The 18,179-nt window shown below is 33.5% G+C and overlaps 2 protein-coding genes across 2 annotated transcripts; both read right to left on the bottom strand.

Moving 5' to 3' along the window:
• Positions 1 to 981: 981 nt before the first annotated feature.
• On the bottom strand, positions 982 to 5,099 carry LOC101262905 (LRR receptor-like serine/threonine-protein kinase RGI5). Its single transcript, XM_004253216.5, has 2 exons — positions 1,682 to 5,099; positions 982 to 1,541 (listed from the first exon to the last, which is right to left on the bottom strand). The coding sequence occupies exons 1-2, from the start codon at positions 4,560 to 4,562 to the stop codon at positions 1,156 to 1,158; spliced, it is 3,267 nt and encodes a 1,088-aa protein (XP_004253264.1). The 5' UTR covers positions 4,563 to 5,099; the 3' UTR covers positions 982 to 1,155.
• A 5,910-nt stretch (positions 5,100 to 11,009) lies between these two features.
• Positions 11,010 to 17,730, bottom strand: LOC101263198 (protein PIGMENT DEFECTIVE 338, chloroplastic). Its single transcript, XM_004253217.5, has 8 exons — positions 16,804 to 17,730; positions 15,550 to 15,624; positions 15,397 to 15,468; positions 14,838 to 14,918; positions 14,509 to 14,606; positions 13,266 to 13,391; positions 11,531 to 11,579; positions 11,010 to 11,373 (listed from the first exon to the last, which is right to left on the bottom strand). The coding sequence occupies exons 1-8, from the start codon at positions 17,662 to 17,664 to the stop codon at positions 11,194 to 11,196; spliced, it is 1,542 nt and encodes a 513-aa protein (XP_004253265.1). The 5' UTR covers positions 17,665 to 17,730; the 3' UTR covers positions 11,010 to 11,193.
• Positions 17,731 to 18,179: the final 449 nt, after the last annotated feature.

The following is an 18,179-nucleotide window of genomic DNA, read 5'->3' as shown; positions in this document are numbered from 1 at the left end:
TAAAAAATCATTGGTAATGTAAGTTATTTTTGTATTAAAACTATTAGCAGATATCACCAAAAAGAGTGACGATGCGATACGCAAAAAGAAAAAGACTCATGAAATGACAAGGTCAAATGGTAGAGTGGTCTAAATGCTCCCTCCACTTTTTCCTTCACATAACATGGCTTTTTTGTTCCTTTTTTTTTTTTTTTTTTGCTTTGTCTCTATAGTGACAACTATTAGACAGTTTAGTATGTGTCCAAATGATGGAGTGTTCATTTGTTTACAGAATCTTGACTTTGAGTACCTTTCAATGAACTATGCCATAAATCCTGCCTTAAAATTTCAACAAAAACAAAAAATATGGGTCACCTAAGGTACCCATGGCTACTATCTTGTAGATTTTTTGTTTTATAGATAAAAAAATCATGAAAAATAAGTAGGCATTATCTTTTTTTATCTAAGTTTTTATAAAGAAAATTCATCTTCCTTCCTCTCCATCATTCGGCGATTAAATACCAGACTTATGTCTACGACTAGATGAAAGCCATGAGGCACAACTAATCCATGCATTACACGCTACACTTTAACCACTAGACTAATATCCGATGGTAAAAGTCACTAAAGCATTACACACGAGTATTATATCTGATTTTCAGAGTTGACTGTTTTCTTTTTACTACGGAAAGTTTAAGTGCACAAAGCATTCAAAGGTTATGATTGTAGACAATTTAATTTAATGCATTAATGTCTGCATCCACGTTTTGAACCCTGAAAATAACTTTATCGCTACTCCAAAATTCCTCTTATATGATACTCTTCTATCGATATTTTTCTTTTCTGAAACTACAATCACCAGAAGGTTTTGAAACCACATTACAATTTTTCTGAATAGGTCAAAACTATATTTCTCTTTTTTGAAACTATGGTAAACTAATATAACATATGGTGTACACAACAAGCATTTTGAAAGCTAAAATCTCAGCACAGGGATGGATATGAAGAAATGAAGAAGCAGAAAAACTACATAAATGTTTCTGAAATATGTACACAATGGACCTCAAGACATTATCCAATGCTTGGAACTATGAGTTGGCTTGATCATATCTTGGGAACTAAAGAAAATTAATTCCTACTCATCTTAGTCAAAAGCAAAAAACATTACAAAATTAATCAACTTTGAGTTGAGGACTGTTTTATTAGAGGCTGAGAAGTTTTCCCAAATTCTTGATCAGGTGAACTCTTTACTTCCATAAGAAGTGCCACAACTTCCTTCATCGTTGGCCTTTCAACTGGCGATGAGTTGACACAGAACATCGCTATTCCAAGCGTTTGCAGCATTTCTTGGACCACTTGATCCGGTAAACCTTGTAGCTTAGTGTCGAGAACTGTAACAGCTGGTTCAAAGCTTCCCATTTTCTTCTTTACCCACTCGACGATGTGAAGCCCATCACCTATCTGAGAATCAACAGCGCTACGTCCACTAAGTATTTCCAGCAGCACCACTCCATAACTATAGACATCACTCTTTTCTGTTATATTCGCTGTATACCCATATTCTGCATCCATAGTTAACAAATATTTGTGTCACACTCACCGAACTATGATTCATAAAGTAAATATCCAAAAGATGTTATGATTGATTTTGGCTTTTATGCTGAAATATTAGTAATTGAAAATATTCTAAGTGTCTGCATACCTGGAGCAATATATCCATAAGATCCTGCTACACTGGACATAGCGTGGTGATAGTTTGGCGAATTCATTAGCTTTGCAAGTCCAAAGTCTGCGATATATGCGTCAAACTTGGAGTCGATCAGTATATTGTTGCATTTGACATCTCTATGAAGAATGGCTGGAACACAGTCATGGTGAAGATAAGCAAGGCCTTGAGCTGATCCAATGGCGATTTTGTACCTAATTTCCCAGTCCAAATTTCTGTTACTTTGCAAGAGCTGATGGAGATTGCCATTTGAAATGTAGTTGTAGAGCAGAAGCTTAACGCTTTTGTTTGAACAATATCCCAATAACTTCAGAATGTTTCGATGCCTAATATGTCCGAGAATTTGAATTTCTGCTGCAAAAGAATCTACTGGCTCCTCGTCTTTCTTTGTTTTCCAAAGTTTCTTCACTGCAATTACCTCACCGTTAGGCATTTCTGCCTTGTATACAACACCAGAACATCCTTTCCCGATGATGTTTTCATCTTTCAAGCAATCCAAGATGTTGTCTATAGTGAAATTGAACTTTTGAAAGGGGATGAAAGTCCAAGGGTAGGAAAAGTCTTCTGCCCCTACAGAAGAGGCTGACAGGCCTTGGGACTTCTGAAACACGTATCTGTGGTTTCGCGTCACAAGAATCCATATAGCCACGACTGCTATGGCTACAGAAGTCAGAATCACCGCAACCAGAGCTATGGTTTTCGGTGACTTCAACCCATTCCTTCCCATTATATGTGAAGAACAACTATAACCATCAACTGATTGACAGAGTGAATTCTCCAGAAAAGAATCTGAAGTGAGAGTTCTAAAGAATGGTGTGACAGGAATAGGCCCCGAGAAATTGTTGTCTGAAACATTCAGGGAAGTAAGGCTGGTCAGGGAGCTTAGAATTGCGATCCTTCCACTCAACAAATTATGAGAAATATCAAGGGATTGCAACTGTGACAAACTGCACAATGTTTCAGGAAGTTCACCCGTGAAACGATTCGAGCTCAAATCCAAACCAATTGTTAAGCTTGTGACGTAGCCAAGCTCAGATGGAATCTCACCAGAAAGAGTATTTGAGCTCAAATCAAGTAGAGTTAACTTCTGCAAGTTTTTAAAAGACTTTGGAATTGGACCAGTAAGCAGATTGTTACTGAGAATAAGTTTGTTCAAGTAACTGAGATTGCCAAAACTCGAAGGGATCTCACCGGTAAAGCTGTTCCGGCTAAGATCAAGTTGCTCTAAATTCACAAGCTCCCCCATCTGGTGTGGTATTTCCCCAGTTAGGTAATTGTTGTGCACATCCAACAGCTCAAGAACTGTAATGTTGGCAATTTCAGAAGGCAAGCCGCCAGAGAAATGGTTCATGTACAAATCAAGAAACACGAGGTTCTGCAATTGACCAATCTCCTTAGGAATCTGTCCCGAAAGCTGGTTCTCACCAAGCCTCAGCCTCACCAGAGACTGGCATCTCGCAACACTTCGAGGCAATCGTCCAGTTAACGAATTCCCAAGAAGCAACAATTTACTCAGCTGCTTCAAATCAAATATCTCCTCAGGGATTGATCCGGTGAGCTTGTTCCTCGAAAGATCAAGTGCATATAGCTCAGTACAGTTTCCAAAAGCAGCCGGAATGGTTCCTGAAACCGAATTCCCCCACAAGAAAAAACTCTGCAAGTACTTCAACTTACCAACTTGCCAAGGAATTTGCCCTGATAATTGGTTCTTATCTAGCTGAAGAGCTGTCAGGCTAGTGCAATTACTTAACTGCCACGGTATAGAACTGGTAAGTGCATTATCAGACAAATGAAGCTGTTCAAGAACCAATAGCTTGCCCAAATCACGAGGAATTTCACCAGACAATTCATTTGCAGAAACATCAAGAATCACAAGGGACGAACAATTCGAAACCTCAGCTGGTATAGGTCCAGTTAATGAATTTCCCCATAAAAGCAAGCTAGTAAGCTTTTGCAACTTACCCAACTGAGGAGGTATCGAACCAGTGAGCTTATTCATGTGCAGATACAAGTACCTAAGCTCCGAAATCATCCCAAGTTCAGGAGGTATCGAGCCAAATACTTCAGTATCATAAATTGCCAGTGTTTGAAGATTGATCAAATTCCCAAACGATGGCGGAATAACACCCGAAAGACCAGTCGCCGCAACACCAAACATGGTAAGATTGGTGAGCAGGCCTAACTGTGCAGGAATTTCACCACTCAAATATGGATTTCCACCAATCCTGAACTGCTGGAGTGACACTAAGGACCCTAACTGTGATGGAATTGACCCATTAAGGAGATTATCTTGAAGACAAAAGATTTCTAATGAAGAAAGATTAGCTAACTCTGGTGGAATCTTACCAGTCAATCTGTTTGAATTCAAGAACAAAAACTGAAGTGAACTAAGCCCACCAAGTTCTGATGGAATAGAACCTGAAAGTGAATTAGAAGAAAGGTCCAAAAGCCTAAGATGAGAAAAAGAACCAAAAGATGGAGGGATTGTGCCAGAAATATTAGTAGAAGAAAGATTAAGAAGCTGCAAATATGAAAGGGAAGAGAGTTCAGAAGGCAAATAAGAGAGATTTAGGAATGTATTTGGGATAGAAAGGGAAATAACCCTTTCTTGAGGAGAACAAGTAATCCCTTGCCAAGAACATGGAGTTAAACTTGAAGGGTTCCAAGAAGAAAGCACAGAAGATGATGATTTAGTATAAGGGTCAGCTGCTTTAAGCAGAGAAAGCAAAGCTTGACCATCAGAAGAAACAGAGCTCACTAAAAATACAATCTTTGGACTTAAACTTAACCAAGAAATCAACAAAAACAAGAAATAACATGAAGGGGGAGTGTAAAAATGGAAGCTTTTCTTCTCCATTACAGAGTGAAAACTAAAATCAACAAATGGGGTTGTAGAAAAAATAGTAATAGTGTTTGAAAGTTCACTCTAACAAGACAACATACATGTGGGGGTGTTAATGGAGGTTTGCTTCAAACTCACACCAACTCAAAAAATTTACTTACCATGCATGTGAACTAAAAAGTTCTTGTTTATCTTTACTGAAACATTTACTAAACTGCAACTACTAAAGTTCTCTTACCGGAGAAAATCAGCACCTCCTTGCTCCGCCGTACACGGCGGCGCTAGCTAGTAGCTTACTAATGAAGGAGGTGAAGATAAATGGTCACTATCATGAACCAAACACATTTGTCATTTTGCATTTTTTCATGACGGCGGTGGACGGTGGTTGACGGCGGTGGACGGTGGCGGAGAGGTTTTGGTGAGAGTGACAGTTCTTGAGAAACTAAAGAGCAATCAAATGAAACTATACATTTAAATAGGTAAGAGTTTATTTTTTAATATGTTTCTATTGAACAAAGTGATTTGTAGCGCCACAATAATTTATGAATACCAAAATAATTTGTACTTGTTTATTTTTTAATTTTTTGGTTTTGGACTAAATTCCAAAGAGGATTGAATTGATAACAATAAAAGTTTAATTTATAAAATTGCTATTTAGAGATGGATTAATGTTGCTTAATTATTCTCTAAGATCATTTGCTGTAGGCATATTATTATGGACCTGTTTCTCTTTTTGATACTTCTTGAAATTCCCTTTTAAATGGAAAATATCCTACTTTGTTGACATGCTAGAAATATTCAATATTTCCTTCAAAGTATTAATAAAAATAAGATACAAATTAATAATTATGATATATATATATATAATTTTAATATGTTAAATAATATATATTTTCAATAGTCGTAGTAACTGATTTATTTTTTATATAACTTTTTGACATAATACAAACAATTTCTTCACAACCAACACAAATCTTTACGAAAGGTTGAAGAGGGGAAATTGGATTATGCAATAATTTGTGTATTTTCTTTAAACAAAAATAATACTACTATAGTTAATTAGTTACTCTATCTGAATGTGTTTTGTCTTATTTTCTCTTTAATTTGCTTAAAATATTTTTTATTTATTGATAATTTTGTAATTTTAACTTTACACATGATATGTTTAATGACACAAAGGTAAAAAAATATTTTAGTATATTTTTAATTTCAAAAATCATTAAGATTTAAAAATATCTTTTTTACTTATTTTTAAATTCAATAGTTAAATTAAAAATCAAACAAATAAATTAAAACGAGAAAAACATATATTACTAACACTTTTTAGGTAAAAATTTTTTACTATGTACTTCTCCCACGTCAAATGAATATTCAAATATTAATATGATGACTATGATTTAAGTAAAGGGCGTGTACTTAATTAGAGGAAATTTTAATTAGAGCATCTCTTTTCTTTAGGGTTGTTATATATCTTATTCCTACCCTTTTTATTTATATTTATTTTAAGGCAGTAAGTTCAAATTTTAATTGTTTTTTACATGTCTACGTGGTGAAAATATGTAGTAAAAGATAAGAGTGATTTTGTTATCGAGGAAGTTGTAGTGGGTGTGTTTTGGGAGTAGAGATAAAGAAAAATGTAATCACATGACACACACAATAAATATATTAAGGCACAAGTAACGATTAGGGTTTTTATTTTTACAGTCTTTGCTTCTGCTTTTTACTCTTCACTCACACTAGATTTCTTTTAACGTTAAATTGAGGATAATCAAAAATAACTTTTTTGTCTCGTAGATTTCACTTCTTAAATCTTGCATGCTGAAATCAAATCTACGGGGTATATATATGTTGTTGTGGGAAAAGCTTTAATATTCCTTCTGTTTCTTCGTAATTATTTTTCTCGATATATAATTTATTAGGAATTTGTTTTTTTACTAAATTAATGTTATTGATTATGGTTTGTAAATCAAAGTTTAATTATAATTACTACGTATGTAATACTTTATATATTTATTTAACGATAAGAATATGCATATATCAGGTATATATGATTGAACATATTGTTTATAGCTAATTCACTAGTAATATTTTGAGGATTGGGATAATAGTTAATGTTATTATTTGTTTCAATTAATTATAATTGTTATGGTAACAGCCTATAACACTATCTAAAAGTTTACTGCACTGTAAATTAGTGTAGCGGATTCAAAAAGAAAAATTAAATTACGAGTGGTGATTTACTATTTTTATTTTGAAATTTGCTACTAAGATTGAAAATAATGTTTCGATAGATTATTTGGCTAAGTAAAGCATGATAAAAGAATTAGTGTGGAAAAAAAAATATAACAATGAAGCGGGCATGTTTAAATATCGAAAAACAAGATAACATATGAGTAACTATAAGTGAAATTAGCTAGATAATGTTTGACCGTGTACTAATTAATTTTCTACTCTAATCATTCACCTCTATATATGTCTTGATCATATCTTGAGTCGTGTTTTTAGTAAGCTATCAAGTCTTATCTAATCACTCTCAACAATACTTTTTCCGTCTAATATCTCTCATCGCCAACCGTTCATACGTCCTCACTAATGCATCTTCTCTTCACATATCTAAAGCATCACGTATGACTCTTACCTCTTGCATCTTGTCCACTATGGAACCACTCCCACTTTATCCTGAATATCTTCATTCTTAATTTTCTCTCTATAATATATCTCACAACCATCTCAATATTCTCATTTATATTACTTTCACGCGTACAAGTTTCTGATTGGTCCACTCTATGAAAAAGCTAAGGAAAAACTATAGTAAAGTTTAAAATTTAGTCACATGATAGTCATTAGCAGGGGCAATAGCTAAATTGAGTAAATTGGACTCAATCAACAAGTCAAAATGAGCCTAAAAGAATGTCAACAAATTATAATGGTCTTGGAAGATTCAGATAAAATGGATCTGCATTTTTTAAGCTTGACGTATATAGTAGTAAATATAATATAATATCATCAAAATCAAAATATATAATGATAGTTCTATACATTCATTAATTAGAGTTCCTTTTGTAAAACGTAAACCTCAATTCAATTTAAAATAGATTTGATATTTATAATGATTAGATAAATCAAATTAAAATATAAAATATACAGTTGGTGTGTCTTTTATTTATTAATATAAATCCAACAAGTTCCCTTAGAAGGGTACAAAAGTCGGATAGTAGGGGTTCAAAACGGCACCAACTTACATATACTCCCACTACTTGTTAATTTGTTGATTTTTTACATGTGTGACATTATTTTTATTTTTTTCGAATTAAATTTTTTATTTTTTTTATTTTCATATATAATATTTGAAATTTACTAATCTGATTAGATGAAATTATAGTTATAAAAAAAAAGTTTCAATTAGAATATTATTTATTTTAAAATTCAAGCCTGATACATTTGTTAAGTCTAATATCCTAATAATTAAAAAAAAAAATCAACTTTTAGGCTGATGAACCGGAAAATAGGTCTCTTTAATTCTATGTTGGTCATGCTTTTATTATTAGATGCCTAGTTTATTAGTACTATATGTTATCTATATATTAGAAAATTTATTTAAAAATCAATTAGCATTATTATTATTATTATTTTGATTGAAAAGGTGTTATATGGGTTCTCAAAACAAGTTCCTTTGTCTCTTCATTTTATTTTCTCCTTGAGGGTTGATCATTTCATGATTGTATGAATAAAGTAGTAATAAAAATATGGAAAAATTATGGATGAATGCCTTTTAATAAATAAATGTTAATTTTATCGATATTTTTTATTTATTATCATTTATAGCAATACTATATTAAATCTGCAATAAGTATTAAGAGTGAATTAAGTATGCAATCTATATGTATTATAACTAATTAAAAATATATTATGTTTGTTTGGTAAGAAGTTGACACATTGTATTATAAGTGTATTAAAATGTGTGATAAATGTATTATCCATCAATAAAATTTGTATTATATGTGAAAAATATTTTTTTTTTGCAATATGAATTAAAAGTGTATATATTACTATCAATATACTAAAAGTGATAAAGTGAAAAAAAGAAAGTTATTGCTATAAATGGTAAATATTTTTTATTTGTAATATATTTATGGAAGTTCCCTAAAAATAATTTGGGTCTAAGTAACTCCTTAATCATGATGACCACGTTCTAATGAGTAATTTGGTTTACAAGCTTCTCGAAAATATTTGCACATACTTGTGGGGAACAACAACAACGATGTGAAAAGAAAAAATCAAATCTTAATTAATCAATAATGAAAAATGATCTTTATCTTAAAATGAATAATATATCGGATACTTTGACTTGTGAAAGACGAGTAAGCAAGCACACGAATTGTAACAATCAACGTTTTAACGTGAGTGCTTATAGCTTATAACAAAAAGATACTCTCTTTTCTGATGTGCGCTATATATATAATAACAGTAACTCTGAGCTGGCTACTTGATCTCATTGCTTCTAATATACTAGTTATACTTATTGACATATAGGTAAACAATTGTTGCTTCGACCTTAATTTTCTCAAATGTCTTTGGTTTTATACAGCCTTAATAAAGCACTACATTTTTTTTCTTCATATTTTATAAATGAACTAGAAATGGTTTCTCTATTTTTTTTGGAACACAAAACAACTCTTTTAATTAAGTTCTTGTTTAATTTATTTTTTTTGAAAAAAAAAAAGGAAAAATATGTTTCTCTTCTCTCCTTTTGAAGTTGATTTGTATCAAAATAGACTGTTTATATTATATCTTTTAGAGGTGCGATTCTTCTCCAAACTCTACATAACGTGAAATGATTAGTGACCCAAATTCCAGCAGCCAAAACATAGCCTAATGTATTATTAATTTATTATACACTGACTTTAGGTCACCATAGTCCTATATTTAATTTTGGTTTGTATTCATGGAGCCCCAAACCTAATTTCATTAGGGAAATAGGTACACTACTGACCCAACTCATTACACACTTAATTAAATTCCATTAGACTACTATAAATTAATTTTCTAAACAGAATTGGATAAAGTACATTCAGACAAAATCATTCAAGCAGACATGAAAAGGACAAATAGTTATATATAATTTTAACCATAAGCTCAAAATTTTCCTTATATTTGCAAAAAAGAAAAAAAAATATAGTTTGTGCTAGGACTATGAGGTGTATAAATTACACTATCCTCTTTTCTCTTTATAACAGGTAAGCAACGGTTGTTTACACCAAACTAATATATGCATGCATTTAAATTTATAGTTTATTTTACTTAGCTTCTTTGTTAAATTACATAATAATTCGCAGCCGTTACAATCTCTGTCACAATTTTTGTCCTATTATTTAATAGCCTGCAAATCATACAAGGGATTTAAACTGCACTAGACAGATCGTATACAGGGAATGTAAACTACACTAGATAGGCCCTATGCGACAGATTTGACTCAGAACACATTGAGGGGGATCGATCATGGGCCATTTGTGTGGATAACGATCCTCCAAATCAGCTGAGCCACCTCGAAGGACTATCCTGTTTTCTTATTATTATTATTTTACCCTAATTTTACAATCAAATAAGACAAGATAAAAGGGTTCACTTAAATGAAGGAGGCATCTTTTATGGGAATCTGCATTGAGCCAAGTAAATTATATGACTTTTTTGCAAGCTGTTAGATGTGAATTACATTACATTTGTTGATATGGAGTAAAATTTAAGTGATACACACACCATGTATTATGGGATCTATTAATTGTAGATGATATTTGTATCCCATTTGAGGCTCCAGGCTTTATGGACTTTAAAGCATTTGCTTGCAAATCAAAGAAAAGATTGGTAAATAATAAATAAAGTTGTGATGAGATACTTCAAGATCCCAGATTCAAACTATATTCAAATATTGTAATTCTAAATTGGATTAATTCAATTAGGTAGTACTATTATTTTTCAGTAATGAAAATTTTGAGAGTCATTCGAAATCTGAAAAGTCGAGAGTCTATCAAAAACAACTTATTTGAGATAGAGATAAAGTCAACATACAACCTACCTTCCTTAAACCCCAGTATATTGAGTATGTCAAAGTTGAATTATTTTTAATTATAGTAAGGTGACATTCTTTTCAGACGGACTAAAAAGAAAAAGGTGTCCGTAAAAGTAGGACGGAGGCGATATATAATTTATGTATACCAACTAAGAAAATTTAACAGTTAATCTAATCGGCTATTTGTGTAAAAATCCCATCATAATTCAATTGGTTGCATTTAGCAGCCTTACTCCTACAAGAAATTGAAAAAAAAAATTAAAAAAATTACACAGGTTACAAATTGGCTTCAAAGCATATTGGAGGCCAATGAAATTATATGAGCCAACTGATTGAATGCCCAAACTTTATAAACAGAGTTCATTTATGAAAGCATGATATGTCAAAAAGGGATGTGAAACTTAAAAATTGTGTCAAAATTGAAAGTTGAGTAACAAAATGTGAATTATTAGTTTTTACACAGTTCAGTAAAGAACATAACTGGGATTTTGAACAATGGTACTTTGTCATGGATGCTATCTAATGACCTAAAGACGTGCCGAAAGGATATACAGTTCGATACATTTTTAGTGATGAGGGTTATTCCATGTTTACATTATCCCTATCAAACTTGAACCATTTCCAATTAGCATACATATTTTCTTCATCTTCAAATGGTAGCCTGTCGGTTGGAAGGGGTTCCGGTTTCTTTGTTGCTGAAACAGTTGGTAGGTTCTGTCTGAACTTCTTCGCCATCTGTTTTGCTTCAGAAAATACTCTCTGCAGTGAAGAAAGTACACTTGTTATGCAATTGTATCTGTAATTTATAACGTTATGTGGAGTCTAAAATGGTCCATTAAGATGGTAGTGTTTAATACAAGCAAAGATGGCTGATTATAACTAGCTATGAGGTGAGCAATATTTAAGAGAGACAAACCTCCTTGTCCGATAAAAATAACCCTGGCTCGCTTTCAAGGTTTGCTATACTGCATTTGACAAAAACAAGAGGATATCAAATTGACAAACAATTTGCTTGTTACACAGGAAATCAAGATAACAATTCCTTGGTGTGATTTTCGTTCAGAAATTTAATATGGAAAGCGAGGAGTGGAACTGAGAATAAGCAGGAAAATAGTAAATCCATTGGCAAGAGCCTTAGCATCTCACCACTACAAAATTATCTAGCCAGGTCTTGTTAGCAACATGCTAAGTAGGACAGGCTTCTACAACGAGATGCGCACATGAACAAGGAATTGGAAACTAAACAATAAAATATCATGTTCCATGCCGTAAAACCTTTGGAGCCATATGATATCAATTGTGTTATAGATTGTCTAGTCCAAGCACCAAAGGTGGTGGCCACAGTGGTCAATGAAATAGTTCGAGAACAATGAGGATTTTTTCAGGTTCAAATTCAGCAGAAGCAAACACACTAGATGATCTCTTTTCAATTTGTTAGTCTTGGTGGACAGATTATCATGTAGCTGAACTGGTGGGAGGTAGCAAGTAAGCCATGAAATTAGTCGAGGTGGGACAAAAATGGAGCTTGAGTTGGAAATTCTGAAATTGTTTTTTTGAACTGAACTGGATTACCGTGCACATTCATTACCATGCGCAGTCTTAACTCACATGAGAATTATAACACATGTTTTTACCCCAGTTCAAAATTTGAGTCACAAATTTTATTTCTAGCTAAGCTAGGTAAGTAACCTGGCAAAGGATATTAAAAACAATGAAAGCTGTTCAACGACCCAACGTACATAATGAGCAAGGTTTGAGCTAAGAGTTATTATGATTTATTATGGCCACCAAGTAGTGGACTTCAAGGGCTGCCTCATTCCAAATGGAGCGAAATGGATACTGAATACTTGTATAGCGACCCTAACTAAAAAGACTTAAGGCACAGTTGTTCCATTGTATTTTTTCGCCTGTTGTATGTCCGGGGGAGGGACAGTAGTTTGGGCTCTAGAACTGGGGTGAATGAGATAAGCCTAGGATCTCCAAAAAAAAATCATTAAAGGGAAACTAACTCATATACTTTTCATCTGATATTGAAAAAAGTTGGACTCCTTATATGGACTTTTTTTTTGGTGAAGTGGAATCCTTATATGGACTTGAGCAATTCTCCCCTCGTCACTAGATTTGGGGTTGAGTTAGGCCCAAGATCCTCTTTACATGGTATTAGAGTTAGGTTCATCCCAATTTAACTGATGTTGGGACACCATATTAAATTGTTCATACACCAAATGTCCAATCTTGATGTGAGACTGGTTGTTAAGTCCCACATCGGTGGGATCAGGAAAAGTTGGAGTCCTTTTATGGACTTGGACAATCCACCCCTCATAAGCTACATTTTGGGGTTGAGACTTGAGTTAAGCCCAAAATCTATTTCCTTACAGTTTGTAACATATATTAATTTGAAGTTAATAGGGCATGGATAAATTAGGTAGTTGAAAATAGTTTTAGAAGATCTAAATACAAGCAACACGCCACTAGTTGAAAACTTCCCATTTCAAAATTTCAAAAAGTTGAAACATAAACAATCATAGTAGGGCATGCATAAAAAATGTATTAAGGTAATCCTTCGAGCCACAACTGATATCAGCATATAGGTGCAATTTATCCCTACCATTAAATAGGGCATAATCAAGCAAATTATCGTTACCACATACCTGAGAGATATTTTATCAGGAAACATTGACTTCACAACCATAACTTTCACCTTCTCATCAACTGCTAACAAGTTACTCATGGAAGTAACCTTGGCTTGGGTGACATTTGAGATGTGTAGCAAGCCACTGAGAATTGAAAAGGAAAACCATATAAAAATTTGAGCAAGTTACTTTCTTTTTCTGGTGGAACAAGGAGCATGGCTCGCTTGTCCAAGAATGTACAAAACTTTATTTCCTCTTACTACCTAAACATATCATGAACTAAAACACCTGAATGGCACCATAAAGTATCTGAGCAACAAATAAATGATATTTAATTGATTAACACAGGAGGTAGACATATGCACATGCATGATGCATCTAGAGTTCCATCGTAAGGACACTAAAGAAATAGATATAATAATCCAATACAAGTATAGATCTGACATAAAATATTGTGATCCAAAATCTTTACTAATAGAAATATACAAATCATCAGAAAGCTTAGCAACCCGAAGATATTTATCCTGCTAGTTTTTTTTTCTTCAAATTCATGATAAAAAAACAACTCTACACCTCAATCAATTGAAAGTAAGACGAGCATATAAGATTCAAAACACCAAACAAGAATAGCTTCTTTTTTCTTTAATCGCGATATAGAAATAATAGATTCTCTTAGTTGAAACAAGGAAAGGGTCAAATGTGCCCCTGTATTATCCAAAATTGAGCAACTTTACCCTCCGAGCTACGTTAAAATTTGGCCCAATATTGCCACACTAGGAAAAGTCTCATTTTTGCCTTGACCTCAATGGAGCTACAACCTAATGGTAATTTTAAACCTTTGCATAGTTGAGGGGTAAAATTGAACCTTTTTTTCTCAGAGAATTTGGACACGTGAGGCCACCCATTGCACACTGGAGTTCCCATTAATGGCAAGAGTAAATATGGACAATTTGCTAAAGACGAACCAAAAGTGTAATGGAGGACAAAGTTGGGCAATTTCATGCTGTACATGGGCAATATTAGGACCTCTTCCCTTGAAACAATTTAATTTCTACATGATTTTGAACAACTATAGTGGTTTACATTACTCTGCATCCTTGTATTTACCTATTTGTGCATAAAAATGAGAAAATACATGTCCATCACATTATGCACAAATTCAAAGTCATTCTAGACAATAGTTATTAAGTTTCTTAATTTTACATGCCAGTAACCACAGCTAAGCCCGACTTTCTCCACTGGAAAGAGTAGTGTAAATTACCTTCGGTTTGTTTCACCAAGCCTTATCTGTGCGCCAAAGGGAAAAAGTCTTTTCACTGTTCCTTCCACAAGAGTCCCCTCTTGCAGATTTAACATTTGCTGTGGAATCCAACATTCAAAAGGAAAAGAAATAAAGTAAGAAAAGAAAATAATCAAGAGAGGTTCTCAAACAATAAATAATTCGAGGGGGAAAATCTTGATAGAGGAAAAGGCAACGGAAGAAAGGAACCCATCCCAACCAAAAGAAAAAAGTGATAAAGAGAATAAATAGCAAAAACAATGAAAGCATGATGCACAAGAAACCAGGTTGTCATGGTGAGAAGAACTAACCCAAGCTTCCTTCTCACTAAGTATCAAGTCATTAGTTTCTTCATTTATTCTGGTAATAAGCACATTAATTCGACGCCCCACCTGAAATAACAAAAAAATAGATATAACAAGCAGACATAAATATAAAAGCAATCCATGTCATGATGGGAGCAGAAGATGCATACAGTGGAGATTCACAAAATGTCTACATAGAGCAGAGCACATTCTGGCCACCAAAAAAATTGCATGTTTCCTTTATTTGTATTTTATAACAATTTTATATTTTTGGGAAAGGTGCCAAAGAAGCAGCACTTTGCCATTTACAGTTTGGTATGCACGCAGTGAGCTTTACAAGAATGTGGCCAGCAACAGATTCAGTCACACTGCTTCCTACATATCTATTGTTACAACTTAATAAATGTGATTTCATTTGCTACCAAAAAAAGCAGCACTTCAAAGCACTTTATTTTAGTAGTTAAATTGTGAGAGAGGATAGAATGTCGCTTGTTTTAAATGCAGAAGAAGAAATTCATAATGAAGTTCAAAGATACAGATCAATCGTATAAAGGTTCCAACTTACATTCTCCTTCAGCTCGGTGTAGCTATTAACTCTGTTCATCAATTCAGCCTTTGGAAGAAAAGCCCGTAAGCCCTGCATAACAACATTCAACCTGTTTAACACAGAAAAGTAGAACTGCAGTGAAGTCATGGAGGAAAGGGGTGACTGGATTACCTCTATTCTTGTAAGAAGACCACCAATATTCCACTCTGTTATCTTCACCTCAATAGGTTCATTTAGTTGTTTAATCTGTGGCATAAATTAGTTAAAATGCTAAGTTATTGTGCTAATAAACTAGGATTAAAAAAAACTAGAATAGGAACACCTAAAAGAACTGAGAACTAAGTAGTATCATCAAATTTGAGCCAGTACTTCGTGACACAGAACTTCCTCAGTCTTTCATAGCAATAGTATGTATTTTTACATCTTCTCTGTCAGAGCCCACTCATCCTTCAATTTCAATATTTTCTCATCATTCCTCCTTATGTTTGATCTTCCACCAGCCCCATTTTTTGTTCAAAGTATAACCGGAACCAATTTTCCTAGAGCTATATTATTTATCAGCATAAGTTGCACATGCAAACAGATCAATTATAGAGCAACTCAAGTTGTTCAAACGACAGTACCCAAAAATATTCTCCCAATTCACTATCTAAAATCGAAAACTATTAGAGATTAGTGAATAGGATATGCTGATTTTTAGGTCCCGAATTTAGAAATAAAGAATATATGATGATGACATTTAGTGCTTCTGAGGAATAATATTATCAATAGCATATGTTAGAGCCAGATTTAAGTGTTCTTTTTACAACATTCAGAACGTTCATAGAGTTTATGGCTCTATTTACTATAGGAATGCAATGGACCTGAATAGAGCGCAATGGATACAGAGGATTATATCATATAATCAACCTCAACCAATTTGGAATTGACGCAAATTGACTGATTGATGACTACTCAGGCTCAAAACTTAGGAGAATAAAACATGACCTTTTGTAATAGTTGTTAAGGAAAAACAATTCCTGAACGAATAATAGGTGCCTCCTCGAGTTAGCAGTTTAACAAAAAGGACAACTAAGCAATAAAGATCAAAGTATAATCGTTCTCAGAATGGACAGAGTGATCTAATTTTAAGCTTTAAGTACATTTTCGAACAAGTTTCTAATATCTCCAAGATGAAATTGCAGGGCAAGATTACACCTTAAGCAATTCAAGTGAAGAAATAATAGTATGGAAATAACAATTATCTAGAAGAATTTGTGGTAAGATCCAGTTAATAAAACATAGAGTACTTTAGTAGTTCCATTAATAAGGTAAAACATAAAGCTAATCCCAACTTACATTGGACTAGGTAACAATCAAGTCCCCTATCGATGAAAATCTAAACAACTTTGCATATTATAAGAGAACAGAAAGTGAGAAAAGAACCTGCCTCACTCGATGCCAAGCAATGCGTCTAAAGAGCCTTCTTGTTGAAAGCAGTGGTCGACCACTGAGAGTTCTTCCAAGAACCTCAGCAAAAAGAACAGTCCCAGGCTCCACAACGGGCTTCCCCGGCGTTGATTCCCCACTCACTGCATCATCATAGCTCAGAATTCCCATTTTCCCTCTCACCAAGAATTCCTCAGCATCCTTCTCTAAATCACACAGCAAATAGCCTATCTCTTTGTCATACAAAGGCAAAACATCCTTAGTTAACATTGTACCCAATAGGTCAGCACCAATACTCACATCAAGCTTATTCTCATTCCCCGAAACCACAACACCTACCACCAAATCACCCGGTTTCGGTTCGTAATACTCTACACTAACCTTCTTACTCTCTTCTACAACTGGATGAACCTCTTCCTCCTGTTCTATATCACTTTCTTCTTCATTAGACTCTATAGGCTTAAATAACTTATAAAATGGCTCCAAAACTTCATCTTTACTAACTTTTTTCTGGTCCTCCTCTACATCTGAGACAACCCCATTATCTATTTGCTTTAAATATGGCTTATTATGCAATTCAAGCTCTTCACTTTCAGGCAATTCAGCCAACTGGGTAGTCCTAAATTCTTCAAAGATTTCATTTTTAGAGCAAAACAAGACATGGGTAGGCAAATTTATTTGATAATTCCAATGGATTGACAAATTCTTGGAAGATTTTGGGGTTCTAGGAAGTGGGTATTTTGGAGAAAGGGAAAAACCTGAGAATTGGATAGCTGTGTTGTAAATAACAGAGGTGTTGAGGGGCAAAATTGGATTGAAAATAGAGAAAGATTTACATGGAAGAAGAAGAAGTGGCATGTCTGCTCCCGCTTGTTTCGTTATCTGTTTACAGTTTGCCTTTGATATTTTTGAACACTCCACAGACACACAAATGGGCCGACGAAGTGTTGGGCCGCTAACATATTATGTTGGTTAAAAAAATAAAATTGTATATAATAGCAAACTATTAATTCAAATTAAATGTCATAAATATAGTTTGATTTAATTGTATATTATAATAAAATATTATTATTTTTGCCTGTCTCCCTGGTGGAATCTCGCTCTCAACTCTCATTGAGGTGGTAGTCTCGCTTTTATACAAAAACATATGTATAAAATGTGTTTGTGTTTGTATAAAGCGAGAGAAAATTGAATATAAACATATATTTTCGTTCTCCACTCCCATATCTTGCTCTCCACTCTCACTTTATACAAACACAAATGTATATTTTGAGAGAAAATTGTATATGAAAATGCATATATTTTCGTCCTATATATTTTTGATTATACAAATAGGATCTTCCCCTGCCCAATTTTCTTTTGTGTTCAATTGT

Source organism: Solanum lycopersicum, chromosome 4, assembly GCF_036512215.1.
Source record: "Solanum lycopersicum chromosome 4, SLM_r2.1".
NCBI classification, from domain to species: domain Eukaryota; kingdom Viridiplantae; phylum Streptophyta; class Magnoliopsida; order Solanales; family Solanaceae; genus Solanum; species Solanum lycopersicum.
Note: the sequence above shows the minus strand (reverse complement) of the source record. Positions and strands in the feature narration are given on the sequence as shown.